The sequence below is a fragment of the Poecilia formosa genome, unplaced genomic scaffold (assembly GCF_000485575.1).
Source record: "Poecilia formosa unplaced genomic scaffold, Poecilia_formosa-5.1.2 Scaffold531, whole genome shotgun sequence".
NCBI classification, from domain to species: domain Eukaryota; kingdom Metazoa; phylum Chordata; class Actinopteri; order Cyprinodontiformes; family Poeciliidae; genus Poecilia; species Poecilia formosa.
The window spans coordinates 71,018-93,927 of record NW_006800470.1 but is presented as its reverse complement, the minus strand read 5'-3'; the positions used below and the strand labels follow the sequence as shown (position 1 = coordinate 93,927).

The 22,910-nt window shown below is 43.5% G+C and overlaps 1 protein-coding gene and 1 long non-coding RNA gene across 2 annotated transcripts; one reads left to right on the top strand and one right to left on the bottom strand.

The window, feature by feature from the left end:
* Positions 1-1,165: 1,165 nt before the first annotated feature.
* On the bottom strand, positions 1,166-19,217 carry vps9d1 (VPS9 domain containing 1). Its single transcript, XM_007540282.2, has 16 exons — positions 18,795-19,217; positions 17,937-17,997; positions 14,456-14,629; positions 14,188-14,323; positions 13,933-14,044; positions 8,750-8,812; positions 7,674-7,726; positions 6,746-6,833; positions 6,517-6,599; positions 6,252-6,445; positions 5,884-6,111; positions 5,690-5,819; positions 4,411-4,616; positions 3,706-3,787; positions 2,796-2,900; positions 1,166-2,646 (listed from the first exon to the last, which is right to left on the bottom strand). Exons 1-16 carry the CDS (start codon positions 18,879-18,881, stop codon positions 2,544-2,546), a joined length of 1,905 nt encoding a protein of 634 aa, XP_007540344.1. The 5' UTR covers positions 18,882-19,217; the 3' UTR covers positions 1,166-2,543.
* Positions 18,883-22,377, top strand: LOC103129253 (uncharacterized). The gene is made up of 3 exons (XR_475046.2): positions 18,883-18,970; positions 21,156-21,264; positions 21,335-22,377. It is a non-coding gene; the product is annotated as an uncharacterized LOC103129253 (long non-coding RNA).
* The last annotated feature ends 533 nt before the right edge of the window (positions 22,378-22,910 follow it).

The window sequence follows — 22,910 nt, the reverse complement described above, 5'->3', positions numbered from 1 at the left end:
AATACTGATAAATACTGATAAATACTGAGAAATCATTACTGTTTAAACTTTACCTTTAATAACATAAAGTTACCTAATTTTTAAAGTGCAATCAGTAATACTTTTATAACAAATTTATATCAGTAATGATTTCCCGGTTAATGTCAAGTTGTCATAACAAAGACATTTTGAATAATGTCAACTTTGTATTAAGAGTGTCATAATTTACCGAATGACACTTTATGACAACAGTCATAAATATTCATGAAGGCTTATTCATGTTCATGCCAGGTGTTTATGACAGTCTTATACACCCCCCCACCCCTCCTTCAAATAGAGTGTTACCAATAAAACTTTAACCAGCTGGGTTTTAGTCTGGATTTAAAGGTTCTCAGTGTTTCAGCTGTTTTACAGTTTTCTGGAAGTTTGTTCCAGATGTGTGGTGCATAGAAGCTGAATGCTGCTTCTCCTCGTTTGGTTCTGGTTCTGATGCAACAGCAGATCTTTAATGTGTTGTGGTGCTAAACCGCCCAGTGATTTATAAACTAAGTATTTTACAGCCTGTTCTCTGAGCTACACTGTAGATCTGGTGTTATGTCTCCATCTTCCTGGTTCTAGTCAGAACAGCAGCAGTTTTGACTGAATTTCTCATTCAGTCAAAACTTCCTCAAAATAATGTCCCTTTTTATTGTGAAATGGTTTTTGGAACACACCAAGCTTTAGTCTAAACTAATGTTGAATTTGGAGCCATTTGGCCTCAACTAAGCTCTATACAATCCTTAGCCTTTAATCATTCATGCTGGACTGAAACCACTGCATCATTTTATTGCTTCCATTTTCACTTTTGTACTTTTAGTAGTTTCATCTTTTTCTCACTAGTGTAACAAGTTTGTTGAATAAAGTATTAAACTGAATTCTTCTGGTTGATAAACTACGTTTATTCCAAACACACATAGCATCTCGATGTTCAAATGACGCCAATGTGCTGGACTGAGGCCTTCATCATTAGAAAACCTAAACCTCGTCAGGCTGATAACCGAGACTCTTCTGCTAGTTATCAGGTGGAGTCCAGTCATTTTGACCTAAATTACAAGTTTTATTAATAACTGCCCTTCACAATTATTTAGCTATGAACAGCTGGACTCCTACTCACTGGAAACAGTTGAAGGATTTCTTCCTCCCAAAGTAAACTCTTCTCACAAAGATATTTTAATATTTCATAAACATTCCGAGTACAGTTTAGAGTAAAATCACAAGATCTTTAACATATGAACATTTTAATGTTACAATTGGAAACAGATTTTCTGTCTTTTGAAAACGTCTTAAATAAAAACGATGCAGAAATATTCCAGCAGGTTCTCCCAGCTCCACCAGTTCACTGGTGCCGGTTCTTCACTCTGTATCTCGGAACCAGAAACTAAAACCGGTTTCTGCTCTTTGGACCAGAAATTATTTTTAGACAAAATATTAGATTGTTGCTTCATAAGCAAATTAGAATAAAAGCTGAACTAAATAAATCTTTGGTATGTGTAAACTGGTCTGACTTAAAACTAAGCAATAAAATACAAAGTTGATTGATTTAATGACCCCCGACCTCTGGACAGGTCCTGACGAACTGAATAAAAACTGGAGAAGAAACTAAATTCTGGAAAAAAAAAAAAACAAAAGAAAAAATAAATAAAACCAAAATTCCCTTCAGTTCCTCAGCAGCAGAACCGATGTAGGTCTCAGAGGTCATCCTGAAGGTCACCCAGCATCTGCTCTCATATCACATCCACTGCAAGCAGATTACCCACGATGCCGTTCACCTCCACCCCTAACCTGGAAGACTCTGATCCCAATGCCAGATAACGACTGAATAAATCAGAGACGGTTTGATTACAACATGGTGACCCGGATAGATTATCAGATGGATTACTACAGAGATTATCAGCAGGATTATCAGACTTCCTGTCGTTTCATCAGTAATCTGCAGCAGCGTTTAACTCCCATGTTTTGAATGAATAATCCAGTAAAGTCTGGATTACAGGCCTCAGATCTGCTGCTGCTTTATTTCCTGAATGTTTCTCTCCGGTTCAGGCTCCGCCCACCAACCAGGTGTTTCTCTCCGGTTCAGGCTCCGCCCACCAACCAGGTGTTTCTCTCCGGTTCAGGCTCCGCCCACCAACCAGGTGTTTCTCTCCGGTTCAGGCTCCGCCCACCAACCAGGTGTTGCAGAGAGGAGGAACAGCACTGATCATGTTTACAGAGAAATTATTGAAACGTCCTGCAGGGGGCAGAAAAACCAGTTGACGCCTGGAGTCTTCTGATTGGCTGGGAGGCCGAGAGCTGTCAGAAAACGATGAAGATTGAGGAAGATGAGGAACAACCTGGAAAAGTAGAAGAAAGCCCCTCCCCCGGTCCACAACTGGAAAGTAACTGCTGCAGTGCTTCCTGTTTCTCAGCCCCTACTGAACATGCTCAGAACAGCCAGCAGTAAATCCTTCCTGATATCCAGGAGCCTTCAGAGCAAAGGTCACGACCTCATCTCCTTCTGGCCAATCAGAGGCTGCAGGTCGGGGGCATTACTCGGGGTCAGCAAGGTCAGCTCTTGCTGGCAGAGACTCAACGTAGGCCAGAGCGCTCTGCAGGGAGGTGAGACAGTAACCCTCCTCACCAATCAGGAAGCTGAGAAGATAACAGGAAGTTGGTCAATAAACAAGCAGGAAGTGGTTTTAAACTTGATGCTGGGACAGAGAGAAGATCTGCAGTAGAGTTAGAAGAAAACATGTCAACGTTCTGATAGACTGTTAGCTGTTTCCATGACGACGACTCGCCTCTCATGGATGAACTCCTCCAGGGCGGCGCACTCCGACAGCAGCTGGGGACACTGGCAGCGCAGCAAAACGAAGGACAGGATGGGCAGCAGGTCATCGGCGCCGCTGAGGGGACATCAGGGGACAGAGGGGAGCTGAAATGGTTAATCGTGATTATTGAAATAACCGTCAATTAATTCAGTGATCGATTAGTTGTTAACTGGAGCTTAAAGGCTCTGAAGACACTGTTAGCCGGAAGAACTGAAACAATGAAGCCAAAACTGGAAAAGAAGCATATAAATGCATCAGCCGAGCCTTGTTATGACGGTCTAGCGCCCCCTGGTGCCGGGTTAGCAGGTTTTCTGTATTTCTAATGTCTAAAAAAGGGTTAAATGAAAAATCTATTTATTACCTGATTAATCAATACAATAATCGAATAATAAAATAAATGTTGGTTATAATGAAAGCTAAATCTGGGCTTAAATTAGAACTCCAGAAAAGAGATTAGAAATTATTAGTTCAGATTATTAATCCCCTTTAGAAAAACGAGGACCAAGTTCAGAGTTCATTTAGGTTCTATTGGGTTCAACTGAGTTTTATGGTTCTGCTGGGTCGCCCTCTTCTTCCCGCTCCAACCGCCTCATTGACCTCCTGCTTCAGACGTGGCGACCCAGTTTCAGGCTGGACCAGCGGGGGAGGGGGCGGCTCCAGAACCGGGGCGGTTCCTGCTGGGCCGGGCCCAGTGAGGCTGATGAGACCTGACAGCAGCGCTGCCGGGTCACGGAGCCCCAGACGGCGCCGGCGGCCTTTCAGAATCGATTTCACGGCTGACAGAGTCCGAAGCTCAACGAGGTCAAAGACAAGAAAGACTGTTTACTCTAACTGGACCGGTGCCGGCCTACCAGAACCGGCGGCCCGGCAGGTTACTCACATGGCGGCGGCCCGGGAGGCTCCGCCCCCCTGCTGGTTCCGGTAATCCTCGGCGCAGCCGCAGATCAGCCGCAGCGTCCGCACTGACACAAACAGAACAGAACCGGTAAGTGGGTCCGATTCACGGTTCTGAAGGCAAGAGACACAGAACCAGTCCATCGGGTCGACAGAGCAAGGAGCAGCAGCTGAGGTGCAGAGTGACGCTGCTGGTCCCGGTGGTTCTGCCGGGCCTTCAATGGTCTCATAGGAAGAACCAGTTTGGTTTCTTACTGTTCAACATCCTGGTTCTGGTTCTGATAGGTCAGGTTTGGGTTTCACTTTGGCCCAACAGAGCAGTCCACAGTGCCTGTTCTGGATCAGCAGAAGCAGCTGCTGGTTCTAAAACAGACCGACCCGAATTGCTAAGAACTCTTTGAAAAAGAACCAAACCCCGGAGGGAAACCGGATCAGAACGAAGAGAGTTCTGCTTCTCCTGAGGTCAGACATTTCCAGCGGCGCCTTGCGATCCGGTTCTGTGGTTCTGGTAAACCAAACCACTCTTTTAGAGACCCAGTTCTGATGCCAGCTCTGACTCAGAACCAGAACCACTGTAGACCCAAACTGGGTTGTGTTCAGGCTGTTGCTAGGATACCAGAGCTTTCCACAGACAGAACCAGAACCAGATTTAGGAGCTGGACCTCCAGATTATAATCTGGTTTAATCTCACCTACGCAGTCCAGCTTCCTCTGAGGGCAGCGGTCCTCCACCAGCAGCTTCAGCTCCTGCACCGCGACCTCGTAGGGGTAGGAACCTTGGAGCGTGCCGGGGTCCTGAGGGAACAGTTTGAGGGGAACGCCGACCTCTGCTGGCGAGGTGCTGCAGTACAGCGTCATGTTCCTCTGGAAGAGCTGCTCTCGCTCCCTGAGGACTCGCCTGAGGAACACAGGATGCAGGAAAACTTTTCACCCTGCAGTCAGGAGCAAAAAATAATCCCAATAAAGCTGCTAATCCAGGGCCGGCCCAAGGCATAAGTAAACTAAGCTTGGTTTAGTAATCCTAACCCTGCGCTAATCCCCGCAGAGTAAACAGATAAATACAAATAGGGAGCATAAACTCGCCTCAGTCTGCCTGGATCTGTCAGCTTTCCTCCATTCTTCCTTTTCACCTCTCCCATCAGGTTGGAGGAGTGGGCACACATACATGATTGGCAGTGCTAAGACCCGCCTCCAGGCTCTGTTTCTAGTTCGCACTGGGAGAAGGTATACTGTCACCACATGTGCACTCACTGCATCTAGAAACTGTAGCACCTGAAATAAAATCTATTTATGTCACACTGAACGAAAACGTCGTCTAACATGTTGTAATTTTGAATGGTTTAAGTCCACGAAAGGTCAGGGGTCACAGACGACTCCATTAGAAAGGCTCACAGTGTAGCTGGAAATGGAACAAAAGCTGGAAAATTCTAGAATGCATATTTCTAAGAAGATAAGCCACACCCTTTGACAAGTTGGCAGTCAGGTGGGGGCGGGGCTAAAGCCTCGTTGACACCCAGAGCGCCGACATTCATAGATTATTTTTTTTATTTCTAAGCGCCATCAGGAAGCCGAGAATCGACTCTGTACACACAAAGGGTGTGAATACTTTTTCTAGGCATTGAACTTCAGATGCATAAAATAAAACCATCTGAACATGTTGATGCTTCTTACGCTCAAACCAACATTTGCAGTTCCAGTCCATTTCTACCTAATTAGAAAACCAATTTATGAGAAAAATAAATGAGAAAGTTGGCAACCTTACGATAACCCCGTAACCCTGAAAAGGCCGCCATGCGACGCACCGTTTGCCAGCTGTCCCAGAAAAAACTAAAGCCGAGTTTAGGCTGATTTCCATAAACCAGAGAAACTTTCTGTCATTGACTGGAGGTCGGAGCATGGCGGCGGCACGGGGCAGCGTAGTGCGGGGCGGCGCAGCGGCCCAACCACCCCAGCAGAGGATAGGTGTAATACCTGAAGAGAGCCAGCAGGGGGCTCCACAGTGGCGTGAAGAAGGCCTCCTCGATGCAGCCCAGACTCAGGTCCTTATAGGCCGCCGTGTTCAGGCAGTCGAAGGAGAGCAGGCAGAGCGACAGCAGCTGATCTGGAACCGAAGCTCAGGATCAATATTCAGAATCCATCGATCAATAATCGGTTGATCAGCTCACCGATGGCTCCGTGGACGTCTCTGACGATGGCCTTCAGGTGTTCTTTTAGAGCTCTGAGCTCCAGCTGCTCTAGTTCAACAGAGGGGTCGAAGGTCAGCTCCGCCTGCAGGCCGCCGCGGGGGGCGGAGTCCAGTTGGGACAGGAAGTGCTCCAGGTCCTCGAAGGAGTCGTCCCGCTGCGCCGCGTCCTCGCTGTCCAGTGAGCTGCTGGTTCTGGTCGGGTTTCGCTCTGTGATGGGTCGACACACAACATTCACAACCGACCTGCTGAGACGATGACCTGCTGCAATGGTCGCCGTGGCAACGATCTGCGACGCCCCGCATTGTCTCAGAGGATCGACGCCCAACTTTACCAACTGGATGTTTCACCTGGAGAGAGACGGACGTGGTTGCTGCGAGAAGACCTGAGCGGCAGGGCGGGGCTCTGAGGAAGACTCTGAGGAAGACTCTGAGGAAGACTCTGAGGAAGACTCTGAGGAAGACTCTGGGTGATGATGGGGTACAGCTGGTTGTAGATCCTGAACTGATGTTTCCTCAGCAGCTCCACCAGTGGATGATCAGACCTGGAAGAAACCAGGATCATCACTCCAGACTCGGATATAGATATATATATATAGATGTATCCCATAATCACCTGAGCAGGTAGGAGAGCAGATCCAGAACCAGCGAGGCGTCCGGGTTCTTCTTGATGTTGGTTCTCCACTGTTTGGGCCAGTCCTAGAACCAGAACCACCTTTAGCCAGACCACTCTGGGCCCAGCAGAACCTCTAGCAGATGGACCCATCCCGACTAGAGCAGAACACAGTTGGTACCGAGACGTTCTGCTGGGCCAGCTGGTCATAATGATTTGCCGGGTCACTCACATGGTCCAGTTCGTACTCCAGAACCCGGGCGTAGAGGAGCCGCTGCTCCTGCTCCTCTGCAGTCAGTGCTCCAGAGGCAGCAAACCTCCTGTTGAGACCAAACAGATTAAATTAGACCAGATTAGATCAGATTATCCAGGCTCCTGATTGGTCTGCAGGTTGACCCCCTCCTGGAGCAACCTGCAGACCTCTCAGGTCTCCTGGTTCTGGTTCTGATCTGCATCAGAACCAGAACCATACATGGAGAAGCAGCATTCAGCTTCTATGCACCACAGATCTGGAACAAACTTCAAGAAAAGTGCTAAGCAGCTGAAACCCTGAGCTCCTTTAAGGCTAAAAGCTGCCGGGTTAGAGCTGCTGTTGAACCATAATCAATGAAATGATCAATATATCTGATGTGATTTTGTTGACGTCTCATCAACATGTTCAGTTGCTGACTGTGTGGCTGAGTAACTTTCTATTTGTGGTTCATTGATGTAAATCAGTCTGAGCCGCCTTGCTGCTGACATGCTAATAAACTTGATTGATTGGTTGATTGATTAGACCAGAACCTGATTAATCAACTATAACCAGGTTGATTTCTTTACAGCCACAAATATGCGTCTGCTAAACTTTACAGGTCCCACTGCAGCTTCCAACACACAACAGATTGATCTTTGGATTGCAGTCGATCACATCTGACCTTCAGATAGAACCAGCCAGGCGGAAACGACCGGACAGACGCCTCCGACCCGACGCTTCCGACCCGACGCTTCCGACCCGACCAAACATTTCCGACCCGACGCTTCCGACCAGACGCTTCCGACCCGACGCCTCCGACCCGACGCTTCCGACCAGACGCCTCCGACCCGACGCTTCTGACCCGACCAAACATTTCCGACCCGACGCTTCCCTCGGCTCCCATTTGATGATGATGATGTGCTGCTACCTGTTAGCTTCGTCCTGCAGCCTCTGCCTCCTCTCCTCCACCTTCCTCTGCAGCTGATCTTCACGTTGAGGATGATCAGAGTTCAGAACAACCAGCTCTACTGCTCACTGACTACGGCAAGCCGTTTTAGCATAAAATCTGCTTCACTCACGTCACTTATCTCTGAAACTGGTTTATGACCAAATGTTTTAGTTCATGAGGATTTCTCTAATTACATTCTGAATAAATGATGCCAGATTTACCATTGAAGTCTTTGGAGGCTTCAATTCAAGAAATGCACATTTTATGTTTCTATTACAATAGGACTAGTCAAAGTAAATTTAAGATATCCTTTTTTCTGACCAGTCATAATTCTAAATCAAGATATCTTAAATCTTTTAGATTTATGCAGATTTTAAAATTTCAATGAAAAAAAGTTTCTGAAAATTCATCTCGCCTGTAGTTAAGTACAATGGCTGTTGGAAGAGGACAAATAGGAACGAATCTCTGCAGATTTCTGAAGCATTCTTCAATCACAAAGCTTGTGTTGTCATATCTTGTAGCACTGAATTCTTTCTCCATTGTGGCATTTTCAGAATATTTTGTGCCAGAAACCAAAAAATTCTGCAGGCAACAGTTTGGACGCCTCAGTGGCTGAACATCGATAAATGTAGTTTTAATGAGTCATAAATCTGTGAAATCTTACAGTGTAACTATGAACGCTTCAGATGACAAATCCCATGGAATCATTAGAGATACTTTGGAAATCTAATCTTTATTCTATTTAGCTTTATTTTATAAATATGTCTAAGTTTCAATATGTGAGAATTTCTGTTTGTTCAATTAGAATTTAATAAAACTGACAAAAATAATGTAAAAATGTTGATGATGTTTTTAACTCAGCATATTATGATCAACTTAACCCTTTCTGTTATGGAAAGATGATCAGGCTCATTGATTTTTAAGATCAATCAACTTTAGATTAACTCAATCCATAACTGGCTTCCCTCATCTGGATAGAAAAGCAGCTCCAGTTCCAGAAACCAGCAGATTTTAACTCTTGGCCTCCATCTTGGAAGCGCTCAGTGAAAGGATACGGCGTCCTGTCTGGCTCTGGCGATGATCAGATTTTCCATCATCTGCCGCTGCAGAGAAAGTGTCTGCAGCAGAAAAATTAGAGGAAAACATTTATGATAAACATTTATATCCAAAACACTGACATTTTAAACAAACTTTTAAAAGTAGAAAACCAGATTTCTAAACACGGTTCAGTGTCCAACAGAAACCAGAGACACATTTTCATTAAACAATGAAAACAGGAAACACAACATAAATATTTCTTTGAAACTTATTACATTTTAATTTGTGACAAAAACATGACAGAGAATACGGAGCAATCAGCAGAAATCCAGCAAACAAAAGTGGAATGAAAACAGAAGCTGAGTCTCCATCAGTTGATGAGTTAATAAAAGTCGATCCGGTCGATCAAGAACGATCCGGACCGGCTCCAACCAAAACGCTGGCAGCAACTCTCAGAACTGCAACAACAGGAGGCTTAGCCGCAGTCCAGAGTCCCAAAATAATCTGGAATAAAATGCCATGACGACCTTCGAGAGCTTCTGGAAGACATCAGTGGCTTTAATGGCTCAAACATGACCACATATTGACAATATATGAATAAATGAATTGAAGATTGTATCATATTTTCAAGTAAAACAACAAAATTAGGTGTAAAAACTCCAGATGAAAGTAAACAGAGCAGCAGACTCAAAGTGTGTCGATCAATAGGAGAAGAACCCAAATATTGCAGCAGTCATCATCCAGACTAAACTCCTGATAACCAGAACGAAAACCACAGGACCTGAAACACGTGCATCTGGGCCGCAAAGGTCAGAGGTCAGCAGCGCTTTAGATCCACCAGGTGCTACAGGAGTGAAATGACTGCTCTGTTTCATCACCTGCAGCATCTGAAGATGAAACATGCTTTTAGGTAATCAGATTACTGATTGCTTCATGAGAAAACAGAGAAAATCCATCAAGTCCTCTTAAAAACCCGAACAGCAGCGTGGATCTCTGCCAACCTCTGGACCAAGAAGCTTAGAGACGACCACGTCTGACGCCTCAAATCACTTAAATTATGAATCACACCTGCAGAGCTTACTGTGGAATAACATCTCTGCTGTCTGGATGTTCAGCTGTTAGCATGACACTGTCTTCAGTCAGAGGCCTGTTTAAACTGACTGCTAGTGGAGGGCCGTACTGCCCCCAGCACCACAATCAGTCTGCAACAACTCTTTGGAAATACTTGGACAATACGAGTTACGACAAGATTTAATAAAAATAAATACATTTAACTATTTCAACCCATTAAATGAAAACCTGAAGTTGGAGCTTAACTGGGTCAGGTTGGAAGTGGAAAAAGTTGAAAGAGCTCCAGGAATCTGAACCAGAATTTCACTCTGTTTAATCTGGAAGCACTCAGGCTTTATGGACCCGTAGTTCTGGTTTCGAGTGGTTCTAGTTCGGTCATAGGCGTAACTTCCCAAAGGACTGGTGTGCAGGGGTGCGGTATAGGGGGCAAAAGTGATGACAATTCTAGGGTCCCTGACCAAAATGGGGCCCTCCACAGTTTATTTATTGTTCATACAAATAAAAAAAAAAATCACATTTCACAGGTCAGTAAAAAACTTTAATTTAAAAAATATATATAAAGAAAGTGGAGAGTAGGTTCGCTATGCTAGCTTAACTTTCATCACCATGAACTCTTGCTGGGCAGTTCAAAGTATTTCGGTTCAATTAACACAAAAATAAGAAGACCTACATTTTCTGACAGGTTGGAGATCAGGTGTTTAAATGAGCTAATCAACCACCGAGACTGTTCGTTCCTAATGATCGCAAAATGGAAATTCAAAAACATAAACCTGCAACTGACAGAATGTTCTGTTTGGTGTTTGTACGTCCTTTTTTTTGTGTTTTTTGTTTTAATTCCTGATGCACTTGAATGTAATCTTTGCTCTGCCTCCCGGGGCTGTTTATTGGTTGCCATGGCAACAACTCTGCGCATGACGTTAAGCTGACAGACTGAGAAATAAAATAATACAATCACCCATTTTTCTACATTTTTCCCCTGGACAAATTGCATCATTTTGTTCGTAAAACGTGGTAATATTCAGAGCAATCATCAAATAGAAATATTTCATAAAGCATATAGGAGCCAAAGTTTGTTAAAATTTAAACCATGACTCCTACAAGAACAATTAAGTAAAATTAAATCATTGATCAATATAAAAGATAAATTTGCTTTGCTTTCTTGTATCTTTACAGAACTGACAGAAACCAAACTATGTGTAGATTTACAAGCAGACAATATAAATATTTTTTTTCCGCTTCTTTATTATTTGCTATATTAAAGCAAATATATTCAGCAAATACACCCTCATTCCGTGAATTAGAATGACTAAAAGGTTCCTTTGTAATTCCATCACCAAGTGAAAGACATTATATAGATTAATTATATTACTTCCGTTTTAACATGTTTATATTTCGCAGTATGTTTAATAGGTTATTTTTGAAAGTTACTATTAAGGCCTGATCAGGACGTATAATTTTATCATTATTCTTAGCAGTAAAAAAGAAAAGGCCAGCCAGTAACTGGGTATGCCACCCCACCCCTCACCAACTTGCAACACACAGTTACACCCTGAAGTTCGGTTCTAGTTATATGTAGTTCCGGTTCTGTTCGGGTTCTGTGAGAAGCTCATTGCCGTGTCTGCAGCGGAACACGTACCCGTCAATCTGGACCGAACCGGCTTACAGTAGTTAGCCAACACTTTACCTTCATAAACATCTTCAGCTTCCTCCAATATGGCTGCAGCTCCACCTGGTTCCGAAACGTTTTCCTAATTTAAACAGAACATTTTCCTTAAATCCAAAATGTCTCTGAAAAACTCGAGAAATAATCTAAGACGCGAGGAACTGAGAAAAGGTTCGGCTCACCATGGTATTTCCTCAGGCTCTGGTTCCCAACCACAGATATGAGACGAATGAGAGGTTCAACAGGGTCACTTGGACCTTATCTAGAGTTAAATAAGCCCAGAGTCCAGATAAATCCGCACTTTCATCCAGGGGCGCGGTACAGAGAGGAAAAGTGATGACAATTCTAGGGCCCCTGACCAACAGGGGGCCCTCCACAATTTATTTATTGTTCATAGAAAAAAAAAATCTGGGGCCCTGTCAATTCCAAAATTAATCATATTGTATTTTTGGAGATTGTTTTTAGCAATAAAAATTTAATGTTCCCACTCCCAGACCAAAAAACACACATCCATATTTGCCGTGCCCCCCCTGCATGAAATGGTTCGTTCCTGCTTGGAGCGCTTCACCGTGACGCTGTTAGCAGCGGTCAGTGGAAGACACGAACGACTGTGGCAGTTACTATGCTGCTAAGAAAAGTTAGAAAACCAGGTTTTCAAAAAATAAAAAAAGTAGAGAGGGAGAGAGAGAGAGAAAAAAAGGTCAAGAGTGTCAATTTATAGCTGTTTTTCTCCGAGAGGTGGGTAGACTGTATGAGATTATCAACCATTTAGCATAGTTAGCTTAGCTACAGACTACTGATTACCTCCATTTCACTAGCATTTAATGAATTAAGGAAAAAATAGCAACATATTCATATATTTAACTGGTACCTGTACCTTTTACCACTTAACAACAGATGAGTCAGTCAGCAGCAGCTCTAACCCACATCCCTCCTGACCTGCCCTCTCCTGGGTGAAATTAAAGCTGCAGTATGTCACTTTTATAAAAAATATTTTTTTCCACATATTTGTTAAAACTGTCATTATGTTGTGACATTATGGTATGAGAGGTAATCTGTGAAAAATCTATTTCCTCTGCCTTCTCCCAGTGCTCTCTAGAAACAACCAGTCAGTGCCAGGAGAGGTTTAGTGCTGTCAATCACAATCTCATGTGGTGCTGCTCATCCACCCTGCCCTTTCCTCTGTGCTATTCTGTAGCTAGCATAGCCTGTTGTAAATGCTTAATCTAGTTAGCATAGCTACCGGTGATAGCAGATAAACGATTTTCCTGTAACAATAAGTTGTTTCTCCACTATTAGAACATTTAGCAGTGAGTGAATGAGGGTGATTGACAGCGCCAAAACCCTCCTCCTGGTTCTGATTGGTTGTTTTGGTCAGAACGGTGCATTACTTAAATATTGTACTAGTTATCAGTATTGGATCAAAGAAAGCAAGGCAGTTGCAAGCCTTTGAAATTGTGACGCTTTTTATGGGTCAGATAGGCTCAAGAAATTGTAACAGCAGCTGCGTAAGGGGGGGCCCAATTTAATTTTTTGTCAGGGGGCCCAAGATTCCAGGCAGCGTCCCTGCTTTCACCCTTATCTTCATCAATAACTGACCTGACCCCGAAACGGAACCACTACAGTTTCAAAATAAAAGCCTGGAAGTCATGCTTCGGACCTCTTGGTCCCGAAGGAGTGCGCTTATATCTTGACCGGATCAGAATCAAAGAGTTCTATTTCAGATATCCTGAAGTCCATCTGCTGCTGGCAGAACCATCGACTGGAAGGATCCATCAGAACCAAACATCCGTTACTGATGCTAAAGCACCCCCTACTGGATCACCAAAACACACCGGAAAACATGCTGGGGCGCTAGAGAGAAGGTTCTGGTTCTGTTTGTGGCGACGATTGTCTGGAGGTTTTGGTCCTGAAACCTCAGGGTCTCATCTTGGGTTTCTGCAGATGGTTCTGTTGGTTCTTCTCTGTGCGGCTGGGTCATCGTCAATGGGTCCAAGGTTTTGGTTCCTCTGGCTCAGAGGTTTGGCTCATGTGGAGCAGTTTCTGAGTGATGGACCAGAACTGCAGTGATAAGAACACTGCTCCAAAAGGTTCTGGTGAAGAAGGAGCTGGTCCAAAGGTCTCAAAATTCTGGTCCCGAGATTGGGATTGTGATGGAAGAACCGGAACCTGGTCCAGCCAGCTGGACTTCAGAGATCAGGAGAGGAGCTCCATCATCCAGAGCTGCTGCTCCTTCATGCAGAGGTTCAACAGGAGATCCAAACTCCTCCCAGGACCAACTGGACCAATGTTCTGGTCTGTGGAAACCCTTTCCACTCTGACATTAAAGGTCTTAATCCTGTTGATCCTGACTGGCTGAAGCAATAAAGGGAGGGTGTGAAAACTTTTTCCAGGAAATGTAAATTAGCCCCTGGGATTCAGACAGGAAGTGGCGACAGAGATCGGCTCTGCGAGGTCCAGACTCACCAAGGAGGTTTTCTGGGACGCCTGACCCGGAGCCAGCCGGGCAACACGAGCCTCATAGGATGCCTGGAGCTTCTGGTTCTGCCGGGACGCTTCCTCCACCGGGGTCAGTGTCCTGCAGGGGACACATCCAGGACACATGAGGACAATCAGTGGACACATCGGTCTGCTATAGTCTATAGAACCAGTGGAATCAGTGAAACCAGTACAACCAGTGGAACCAGAAGCAGTGATTTGGACGTTACTCTGGGGACTTACTTCCTCCTGCAGTCGTGTGAAGCTTCAGTCTGTTGTCTCTGGAAGACATCAGGAGGAGGGAAAGAGGACGGCTGTCCACCATCATCTGACAGACCGAACGGGGACGAAGCATCAACCTGTCCCTCAGCACCAGAGGCTGGGGACAAGATGGGACATTAAGAGGCAAGATGAGAATGTCAGAGGCCTAACTCTAACCCAGGAGGAAGTTAGCTGTGATTGGTCGCTGAGTTTATGCCAGGGCTGCTTCTGATTGGAGAAGAGGACTCACTGCTGTCTCCAGCCTTAGGACCAGGCTCAGCTTCTGATTGGTCAGCTGAAGAACAGGAGGCGTTGTGGAGGACAGGGTTGACAGGATGGACATAGCGCTTCCCTATGAAGGACTTGGCTCGGTCCAGACACTGCTCCGCCACCCGCAGCATCCTCTCCACCTCGCCCTGCGTCTCTGAGGACAGAGACACATGAGATGGACAAAATAATCCAAGACAAAACCTATGAAAAGTTCATCTTGTTCAGTTCTAAAAGTTAAATAATCTATTCTACAAGATTAATGTGTCATAAAGTAAAATATTCCAGATGTTTCTTCCTGTTTCATAATTCTGACCTCCAGCTAATAAAAATGTTCAGGTTATCTGAAAATTACAGCAATTAATACAAGATTATAATCCAGAAAGGTGGACCTGAACGTCCCCACTGAGGGACCATAAAGGACATTTCTTTAGAGCAGAAGATCCAGATTCTGTCCAGGTTTTGGTTCTGGTTCTTCAGGAAGTCCAGGTTGACCTCCAGCTGGTCTTCTTTGTTGGTTCTGGCATTCCTCACCTTCTTCTGACGTTTTAGTTAGCTTCAGTCACGCTGCCACATACTGGTCCGTGAAGCGAATCGACCCAACTGGTCTGACTTCTAGATGTTGTTCATCGTCAGTTCTTGGTGCTGCAGCTGCTGAGTTGATAAACCTATCCTGATTTCCACCTTTCTCCACCAGGGGGCGATAAAACTCAGATCTGGGGCCTCGTGCATAAAAGAATGCGCAGTTTTCACACTAAAACTAGGCGGCGCACAAAAAAAGGGACGCATAAAGCCGTGCGCACGTGGCCGAGCACCTTTCCTTTATAAATCCTAATTTGCGGGAAATAGAGCAGCTGCTGGTCCGCCCTGTCGCCTCCCACAAATACATAAATTAGTATAAACACCCAGAAGTCTGCCACCACGTGAAGCAGTAACCATGGCAACGTCCTTGTTTGAAGCAGTGAGTATTTATAATAATAATAATTATTATTATATATTTTATTTAAAAGGTGCTTTGAGGGCACATAATGTCACCTCACAAAAATAAAATTAATACATTTTAAAGAAAAAAAATAAAATCCAAATAAAATAAATAAACAAATAAAGAGATCGTGAAAATGCCCGTTTGAACAGCAGCAGATCGTTCAGCCGGGATTTAAAGACAGACAGAGAGTCAGAGAGTCTTTGAGTGGGAATGTGGACGTTTATTCTAAATAGTGGAATCATGTGTATAAGTTGTACATTTGCAGAATAAAGATGGTTTATGTCCATAAGGCGCTTTCACAAAGCGGGCGGCTCGACGACTCCAGTAGCACCGGTACCGGTACCGCTCGGCTCCTTCTTTAGGTTTTGCTCAGAGATCCAGGATGATCACTCTGGATTAATCTAAACACTAATAAACCATCATCAACAGAAGATCAATATGATCTATGATCAATGGGTCCTTCTGAGTCCTTCTATTGGCGATGTTCTCCATCAGAGCCAAAACGGCCCACAACGCGGCACATTTTTCCGCAGCTACGGGATTAAAATTAAAAATAATCAAACCTGTTTGGAGTTAATCTGCTGATCCAACCCTGTTTTTTTTTTTTTTTTTTTTTTTTTTTTTTTTTTTTTTTTTAGTGAGAATGAAATAACCCCATAGATCCATTTCATGCGCTTCGGTGCACAGAGCGACAAGTCACATCAGTGGTCCCCAAAGTCGGTCCTGGGGGCAGGGGCGCAACTACATATTATTCAGGTGGATGCGAAAACATAAATCGACCCCCCCCCCCCCTCCTAAAAGGAAGTAAGGGTGAAGGAGCGTAGAAAACATACGGTCTCTCTATCCGTATGAGCGACCGTATGTTTAGATAGACTCAAGAAATTGTAACAGCAGCTGCGTGAGGGGGGGCCCAATTTAATTTTTTGTCAGGGGGCCCAAGATTCCTGGCCGGCCCTCCAGGACCCACTGCGTTACATCTGCATGAGACAAAAACTGAGGAAAAGTACCACAGTGATCCCTCGCTGAAACGCGGTTCACCTTTCGCCGTCTCGCTGCTTCGCGGATTTTTTTGTGCCGTTTTTTTCACAGTGCATTGTGTTCTGCGTCCTGATTGGCTAAACAGTCTCCGAGCTCCTTCTCTACCTGTGTGCCAATAATGTTACGGTATTTAAATAGAAGTAATACAGATTGGCCATTCAGGAGATGAGCTGAAAACTTTGAATGCCTGCTGGAAAAAAACTGGCCAGAGGCAGCAGAACCCGACCGGAGGCTCAGATCCGTCGCTCTGCCGCAGATCCAGCTGTGAATCTCTGGTTCAGCTTGGAGGAGACGCTTTACTGACACTCCGGATCACATTAAGGCCCGATTGATGAACACGCACATCCGCTGACCTGGAATCAGGTTTTGTTCTTTGGTTTCAATGTAGAGTATTTATTTATGCTGTGGGTAATGTCTTAAAGAACAGAGGAGTCTCGGACCATTTTCCGTACCGAAGTAACCCCAGAGTGAGAGCTTACACGTCTCACAATAAAGAACTGTACCAACTCAGGTAAACCGTGGGGGGTAAATACACCACACTGTGTAATAACTGTAAAAACTAAAGGTAACTACTTCGCAGATTTCACTGATCGCGGGTTATTTTCGGAACGCAACACCTAATTAAAAACGAGGGATCACTGTATTTACATTCGAGTGAGGTTTTCATATACTTTTATTTTTATTTTGTGTTCATGTTACTTTATTGTCTGGGGATAAATGCGGTTCACTTTTAGTTTGCTTTTAAGCAAAAAAAAAAAAAGTAAATAAAATGAAATAAATAAAAATAAAAATAAAATAAAATCATGAAAAAAAACCCACCAGGTTTGATGCTTATTGGTATAAAAAAAACACTTAATGTCGTCAGATTTCAGCGTATTTAGGTGACTTTTGACACTTTGTAGTTTGATATTGTTCATAGAAAAAGTTTGTGTGGCTGCCGCACATTTTCACGCCAGCGAAAAAGTGTGCATATATGGGATTTATGCACACTTTGACGCAAAGTTAATTTTTATACATGCCGACTTGTGCGTAAAATATGGCGCCGCACATGTTCTGTGTGCACGCCGCTTTATGCATGAGGCCCCTGGTGTGTGAACCTGGCCAGGTAAACCAGGTGAAGCCTGAGGAGCTGCAGCGGCAGCAGCATGTCAGAACCAGCAAACCGCGTCTCTCCCTCCTCATACTTTTCACTGAACACAGCTGCTAATGCGGGTCATCAAGCTATTCTGAGATGTGATTATATTAAATAAATGTCAGTAAATTATGATTTCAAGTCTGGAAATAATGAATATTACTGCATCTATCAATAAGTGGGTCTGCTTTATGTAAAATGAAGTAATTCACTGGAAACTGCCGAATAAGAAACTAATGATTTGAAGCTTATATTCTACAAAGCAGCCAAATATATTTATTATTTAACATGCAGCTCTTTGAGGCTCACCTTCTTGCAGAAGAATGTGTGATATGTAGTTGATCGTTCGCAGGTATTGGCAGTAAGCTTCCTGCAGAGACAGAAACACATCAGCTGTAATATCTGGTCATGGTGACATGAATTTCGCACCAGATCAACCTGAGGATTTCCTCCAGAAGTAACCAGAACAACATTCTCCAAACAGTTGAAGTAAAAATAAATGTTACTTTATTGAAAAACAGATTTATCTTCATAAATATTCAGTCACTCCAACCCCGTTCCAGTTTAGTCGAGTTCTTTATTCCAACCAGTTAAACTGGTTTTATCTCAGGAAACCCAGCAGAGCATTGACTCACTCCTCCTGGATCAGCAGGGGGCGACAGTGGAGAGAAAAAACTCCCCTTTAACAGGAAAGAAGTCCAGTAGAACCAGAACCAGGACCGAGCCAAAATAAAATAAAGATCTACGTTCATCAGGCAGCTGGAAAGAATGTGAACGGGTTTCAGATTTACCCCATCAAGAGACTGAGGAAGGAGAGGATTCCTCCAGAGAGGTTTCAGGGTTCAGAGGTCAGAGAGTCTGGAGGGTCCAGCGATCCGGAGGAGGGTTAATATATACAAATTTACCATCAGAGGGTAAACTACCACCTCTGGGGGTAAATGTGGGGAACCTCTCCGGTCCATCAGGAGCTTCTGCCCAATTTTTACCAACATTATGACCATAATAACCGGTCAAGCTCCCGCAGCTGGTCTGTTTACTGGCTTTGCTGGACATGACAGCTGGAACAGCCTCCGCCCCCATGTTTGTTTACATTCCCATACATCGTCACTTCCGGTCGGCTTCTGCCGGAGCTTTGATCCTGCCGTCCACTGAAGAGCAACCGCCTACCTGCTGCCTGTCTGCCCCCTCCAGCTGGATCGCCTGCTTGGCCATCTTCATGGCGCTCTGCAGCGGCTTCCCTCCGCCATCCGCCATACTCTTCCTCTTCCTCCTCTTCTTCAGCTTCACGGGCTGCTCACTAAGGTGCACGGCGCCCTCCGGTGGCCATGCAGGTTGTTTCCTAGGTAAATTATTAATATCTGTCTTCTATTGTCAGATGTGTTAATCTAAGGTTGCGGTTTAATTTTCAGTTGTCAAATAATCAATGTCGCATTGTTGCATTATTGCTCGTTCTGTGTGAAGACCCGGGTTAAAAAAAAGTGTGAATGATTAAAGGTAATAATTTTCTCTCTACATATTCAGAGGTTGGCAGGTATGGAGGACCAAAACCGACATAAGAAATAAAAGCATAAATGTGTATTTAGTTTTTCCTTTTCCTTACACGAGTTTCCGTTAAGTAATATGTTTTCTTTTTCATTTCCCCTAAACATGCGTTTTCGTCAAGAAAAGCAAATATTTTGTTTAGTCTTTTCCTTATACAAGGCCTCGTTCTTTTGTCATGGCCTCCTCTCCCGTTTTTACTTTTCCGTGTGCATCGTTATGTTAATGAGGAGAGCTGCCTTCTGTGCCAGCTCCTCTGCTATTGGCCAGTAGAGCTTTGGAACCAACGTCACTGCGTCAGACGTTTTGGGGCGTTTAGGTGCAGTCGCGTGGCTTTAATTTATTCTCCTTTGCAACTGCAAAATTTAAAAAATACCCATAAAGCTATCTAATTTCCACAAACAAATGCTTCTTTTCTGGTCTCTAATTTACAAGCACAATTTTTCACCCCATCGATATTATATTTGGAACAATGGAGACATTTTCTACAAACATAAATCTTTATTCTTGGAAAATTGGTTTGAACATGGAATCATCTTGGTTCAGCAGCTGTTTAGTCCTGATGGTGTCTTAATGTTTTATTCTGAACTTCTAGAAAGGTTTGGTCTCCCCATACTACCAAAGGAATATGCGCTTATTTGAATATGCATCCCGTCTGGTGTTTTAATGCTTCTTAAATCTTCTGTAACTTCTGTTCTGACTCCACAAGAAAGCAAAAGAACAACCATGATGTACGTGCCTTATTCCAGAAGGGCATCGTCTCTGTTCCTAATGTTATCTCTTATTGGAATAACTTTGCCCCCAACCTGAACTGGAAAAAAATCTGGTGTCTTCCATCTAAATATTTAATTATTAATAAGATCAAATAAGTGTATTTTAAGATAATCCATCGTTTTTATCCCTGCAAGTTTTTCCTTCAACAATACAAAAAAGACATTGACACAAATTGTTCATTCTGAAAACTATGAAGAAGAACTCTGTCACTTATTCTGGTCATGGTATTCCTCATGTATTTTCTGGCAAGATATTTGTACGTTTATTTCTCAAACAATTCTTGATGACTTTTCCCTCACTTATATAAATATGTTGTTTGGATTCTTCTCTTATCCCACTAATAAAACAAATTATTTTTATATTATCAACCTAATTTTATTAGTTGCAAAATATCATATACATAAATCTAAATTCTCAAATCAGAAACCTCACTTTTCAGCCTTTAAAGAGGAACCCGTCCATCCATCCATTTTCTTTACACCCTTGTCCCTTTGTGGGGTCGGGAGGGGTGCTGGTGCCCATCTCCAGCTTTAAAGAGGAATTCAAACTGTCATGAGGTGGGAGGTGTTGGTGGTGTGGAGAGACGCTGAGACCCAGGTTATGGTGATGATGATGGTTTAATGAAGAGATAAGCTCAAAAACAGTCCAAGACAGGCAGCACGGCGAGAGGCAAGCACACAGCTAAATACCGGTAGCAACTGTCAAACGGACTAGACGGAGCAAACACAAACCACAATACATACGACGAGGATCCGACACAGACAAAGACAACAGGTGGGGTTAAATACACACGGGGTAATCAAGGGAATGAGACACACCTGGGGAGCAATCGACGGGGAGGACAGGACAGAGACTCAGGGAAACAGGACTGAACACAGAAAACTCATAAACACAAAAACACGGATCGTGACACAAACAATATATTACATCTCTCCAGTATTAAAAAACTAGAAAAGCCATTAAGACAATGGATATGTGCTCTCACTCTAACATCTTTCTGAGTTAACTTTTTATTTATATTCTTCCTTTTCATTTTGTTTGTGCTTCCTATTGTGGTGGGATGGTGTTCTGTGTCTTTGTTTCTCCCACTGTTGCTACAATCGGCGGCTACATGTTGACTTGTGTGTTTGATCGGCTCGTCTGCGCCTGTTTTGCTATCCGTGGCTGAGATCATGGTTGGTTTTTGGGTGCTACACCTATCGTCCGTTTCTGCAGTGGTGCTCTAATGGCATTACCGACTGCAGCTGGAGGTTGCTGTGGCTTCCATCTGGTCCTCACCTGCTGACCCGCTTCCTCCCGGGTTAGGCTGAGTCTCCACCCCTGGGTAAGCTACCTGCGATTTAGCTTTTTATTTCTTTTATCTGGATCCACCTTTAATGGATTTTCTGTTTCAGGCACCTGATTGTGTTTGGAGCTGCAGCGTTTGGACGCTCTGCTGTTTTGCCGTTGTTTGTTTGGGCCGCTCTCAACTAAACCTGTTGCTGGTTGGGCTGGGCATTACTCCTCTGGCCCCTTCGAAGGGCATTTGGAAGTGGATGACAACAATTTGTTCCATTCTTTGAAGTGTTTCCTTTTACAGTTTATTTGTTGTGTGTTATTGAAGTTACTAATTTGCTTTCTTGTTTGTTTTTACTAATTTCTTTTGCATGTTTTGTTTTTCTTTTGGAATAATTGAACTTGTCTGTCCTTTATGTGTTCCTTTTTGTTCCAGGGACCAAGTAGTAGGCCTGAAGCCTCGTTTTTACAAAAAGAAATGTTTTAAGGAAATTGAATAAAATATTGTGCACTGCTCAGTCTGTGTTCGGGTGCATCTGGTAACTTTTAAAAAGATCTCCACCTGCTGGTCACACTATGTAACACCCTGGCATTATTGTCTGTTTTACTTATTTGTGTTAATTTTGCTATTTTGTAAACCCCTTTATTGTCAATGGGGGAAAAAAAGTTTAGGTCCAGTCGCTTGGTGCCATCTTTACAGGCCACAGACCAAAATAAACTTCATCCCGGTGGTTTTATTGTGTTACTGACTGCAGTGACGTTAGTTTCGAATTGGATATTGGATATTCCAATATCCGCCGAACAAGCGGCGTTTATCTCAAGGATGATCCGATTTATGAACGCTAATTTCGGCCAGCCGATCTCCTGCTCCCTCCTTAGCGCTTCACTCCTGTCAAACAAATGTTAATAAATGCCTTGTGACCAACTGATACCAAAAAGTGGTAATTCATGCCTTTACATGAGACACATAGCCCTCTATTAAAATGCCAAGTCATATTCAATATTTTAAATAACTTTAATGTTAAATATGTTTTCTTCAATAGCTTCCATATTGTGTGCCACATTGACTAGAAGTCAGTGTGTAATTGTACTAAACTCCATATATGAGGCACATGCATTTTTATTAAATTTTAACTAAATTTTTATTTTTGTTAGCCATTTTTTTTAGTTTAAATTTAGTATTTCTCTTCAATAGCTTCTAGGTCATGTGACCTATTGAGTCAAAATCAGTGTGGAATTGTTATAGATCCACAACTCTTTTGGTCCTCCACAATAAACATGTACAATAACAATAATGCTGCATATATTTAGTTTTAAGTTGGTGTGAATAATTGATCAATATCTGAGTTGTTTGCCATCATTACAAACATGACAAATATAACCATAACTCTGCCATCTGCCATACAGTTGCTTCTTTTTGTGCTTTGGAGTTTCTGTGCTGATTAATTTTTTTGTGAAGTGATAAAAGCTGGTAGCTCTTGAATTGCAACAATATAAAGCTGTATCTCCTTCAGCCCACTGGCTGCCATGTTGAACCTTGAGATGCCAGGAGACCTAAATCCTGAACTTCATGGAGTCATCCCAGTTTTCCATGTCTGGCATATAACCATTCATTTTATCTTTTAAACTGGTTCTATTGATCCTGTGTCCAGACAGAGGGATAATCAGTAGCCCAGCATCATGACCTGTTTGTTA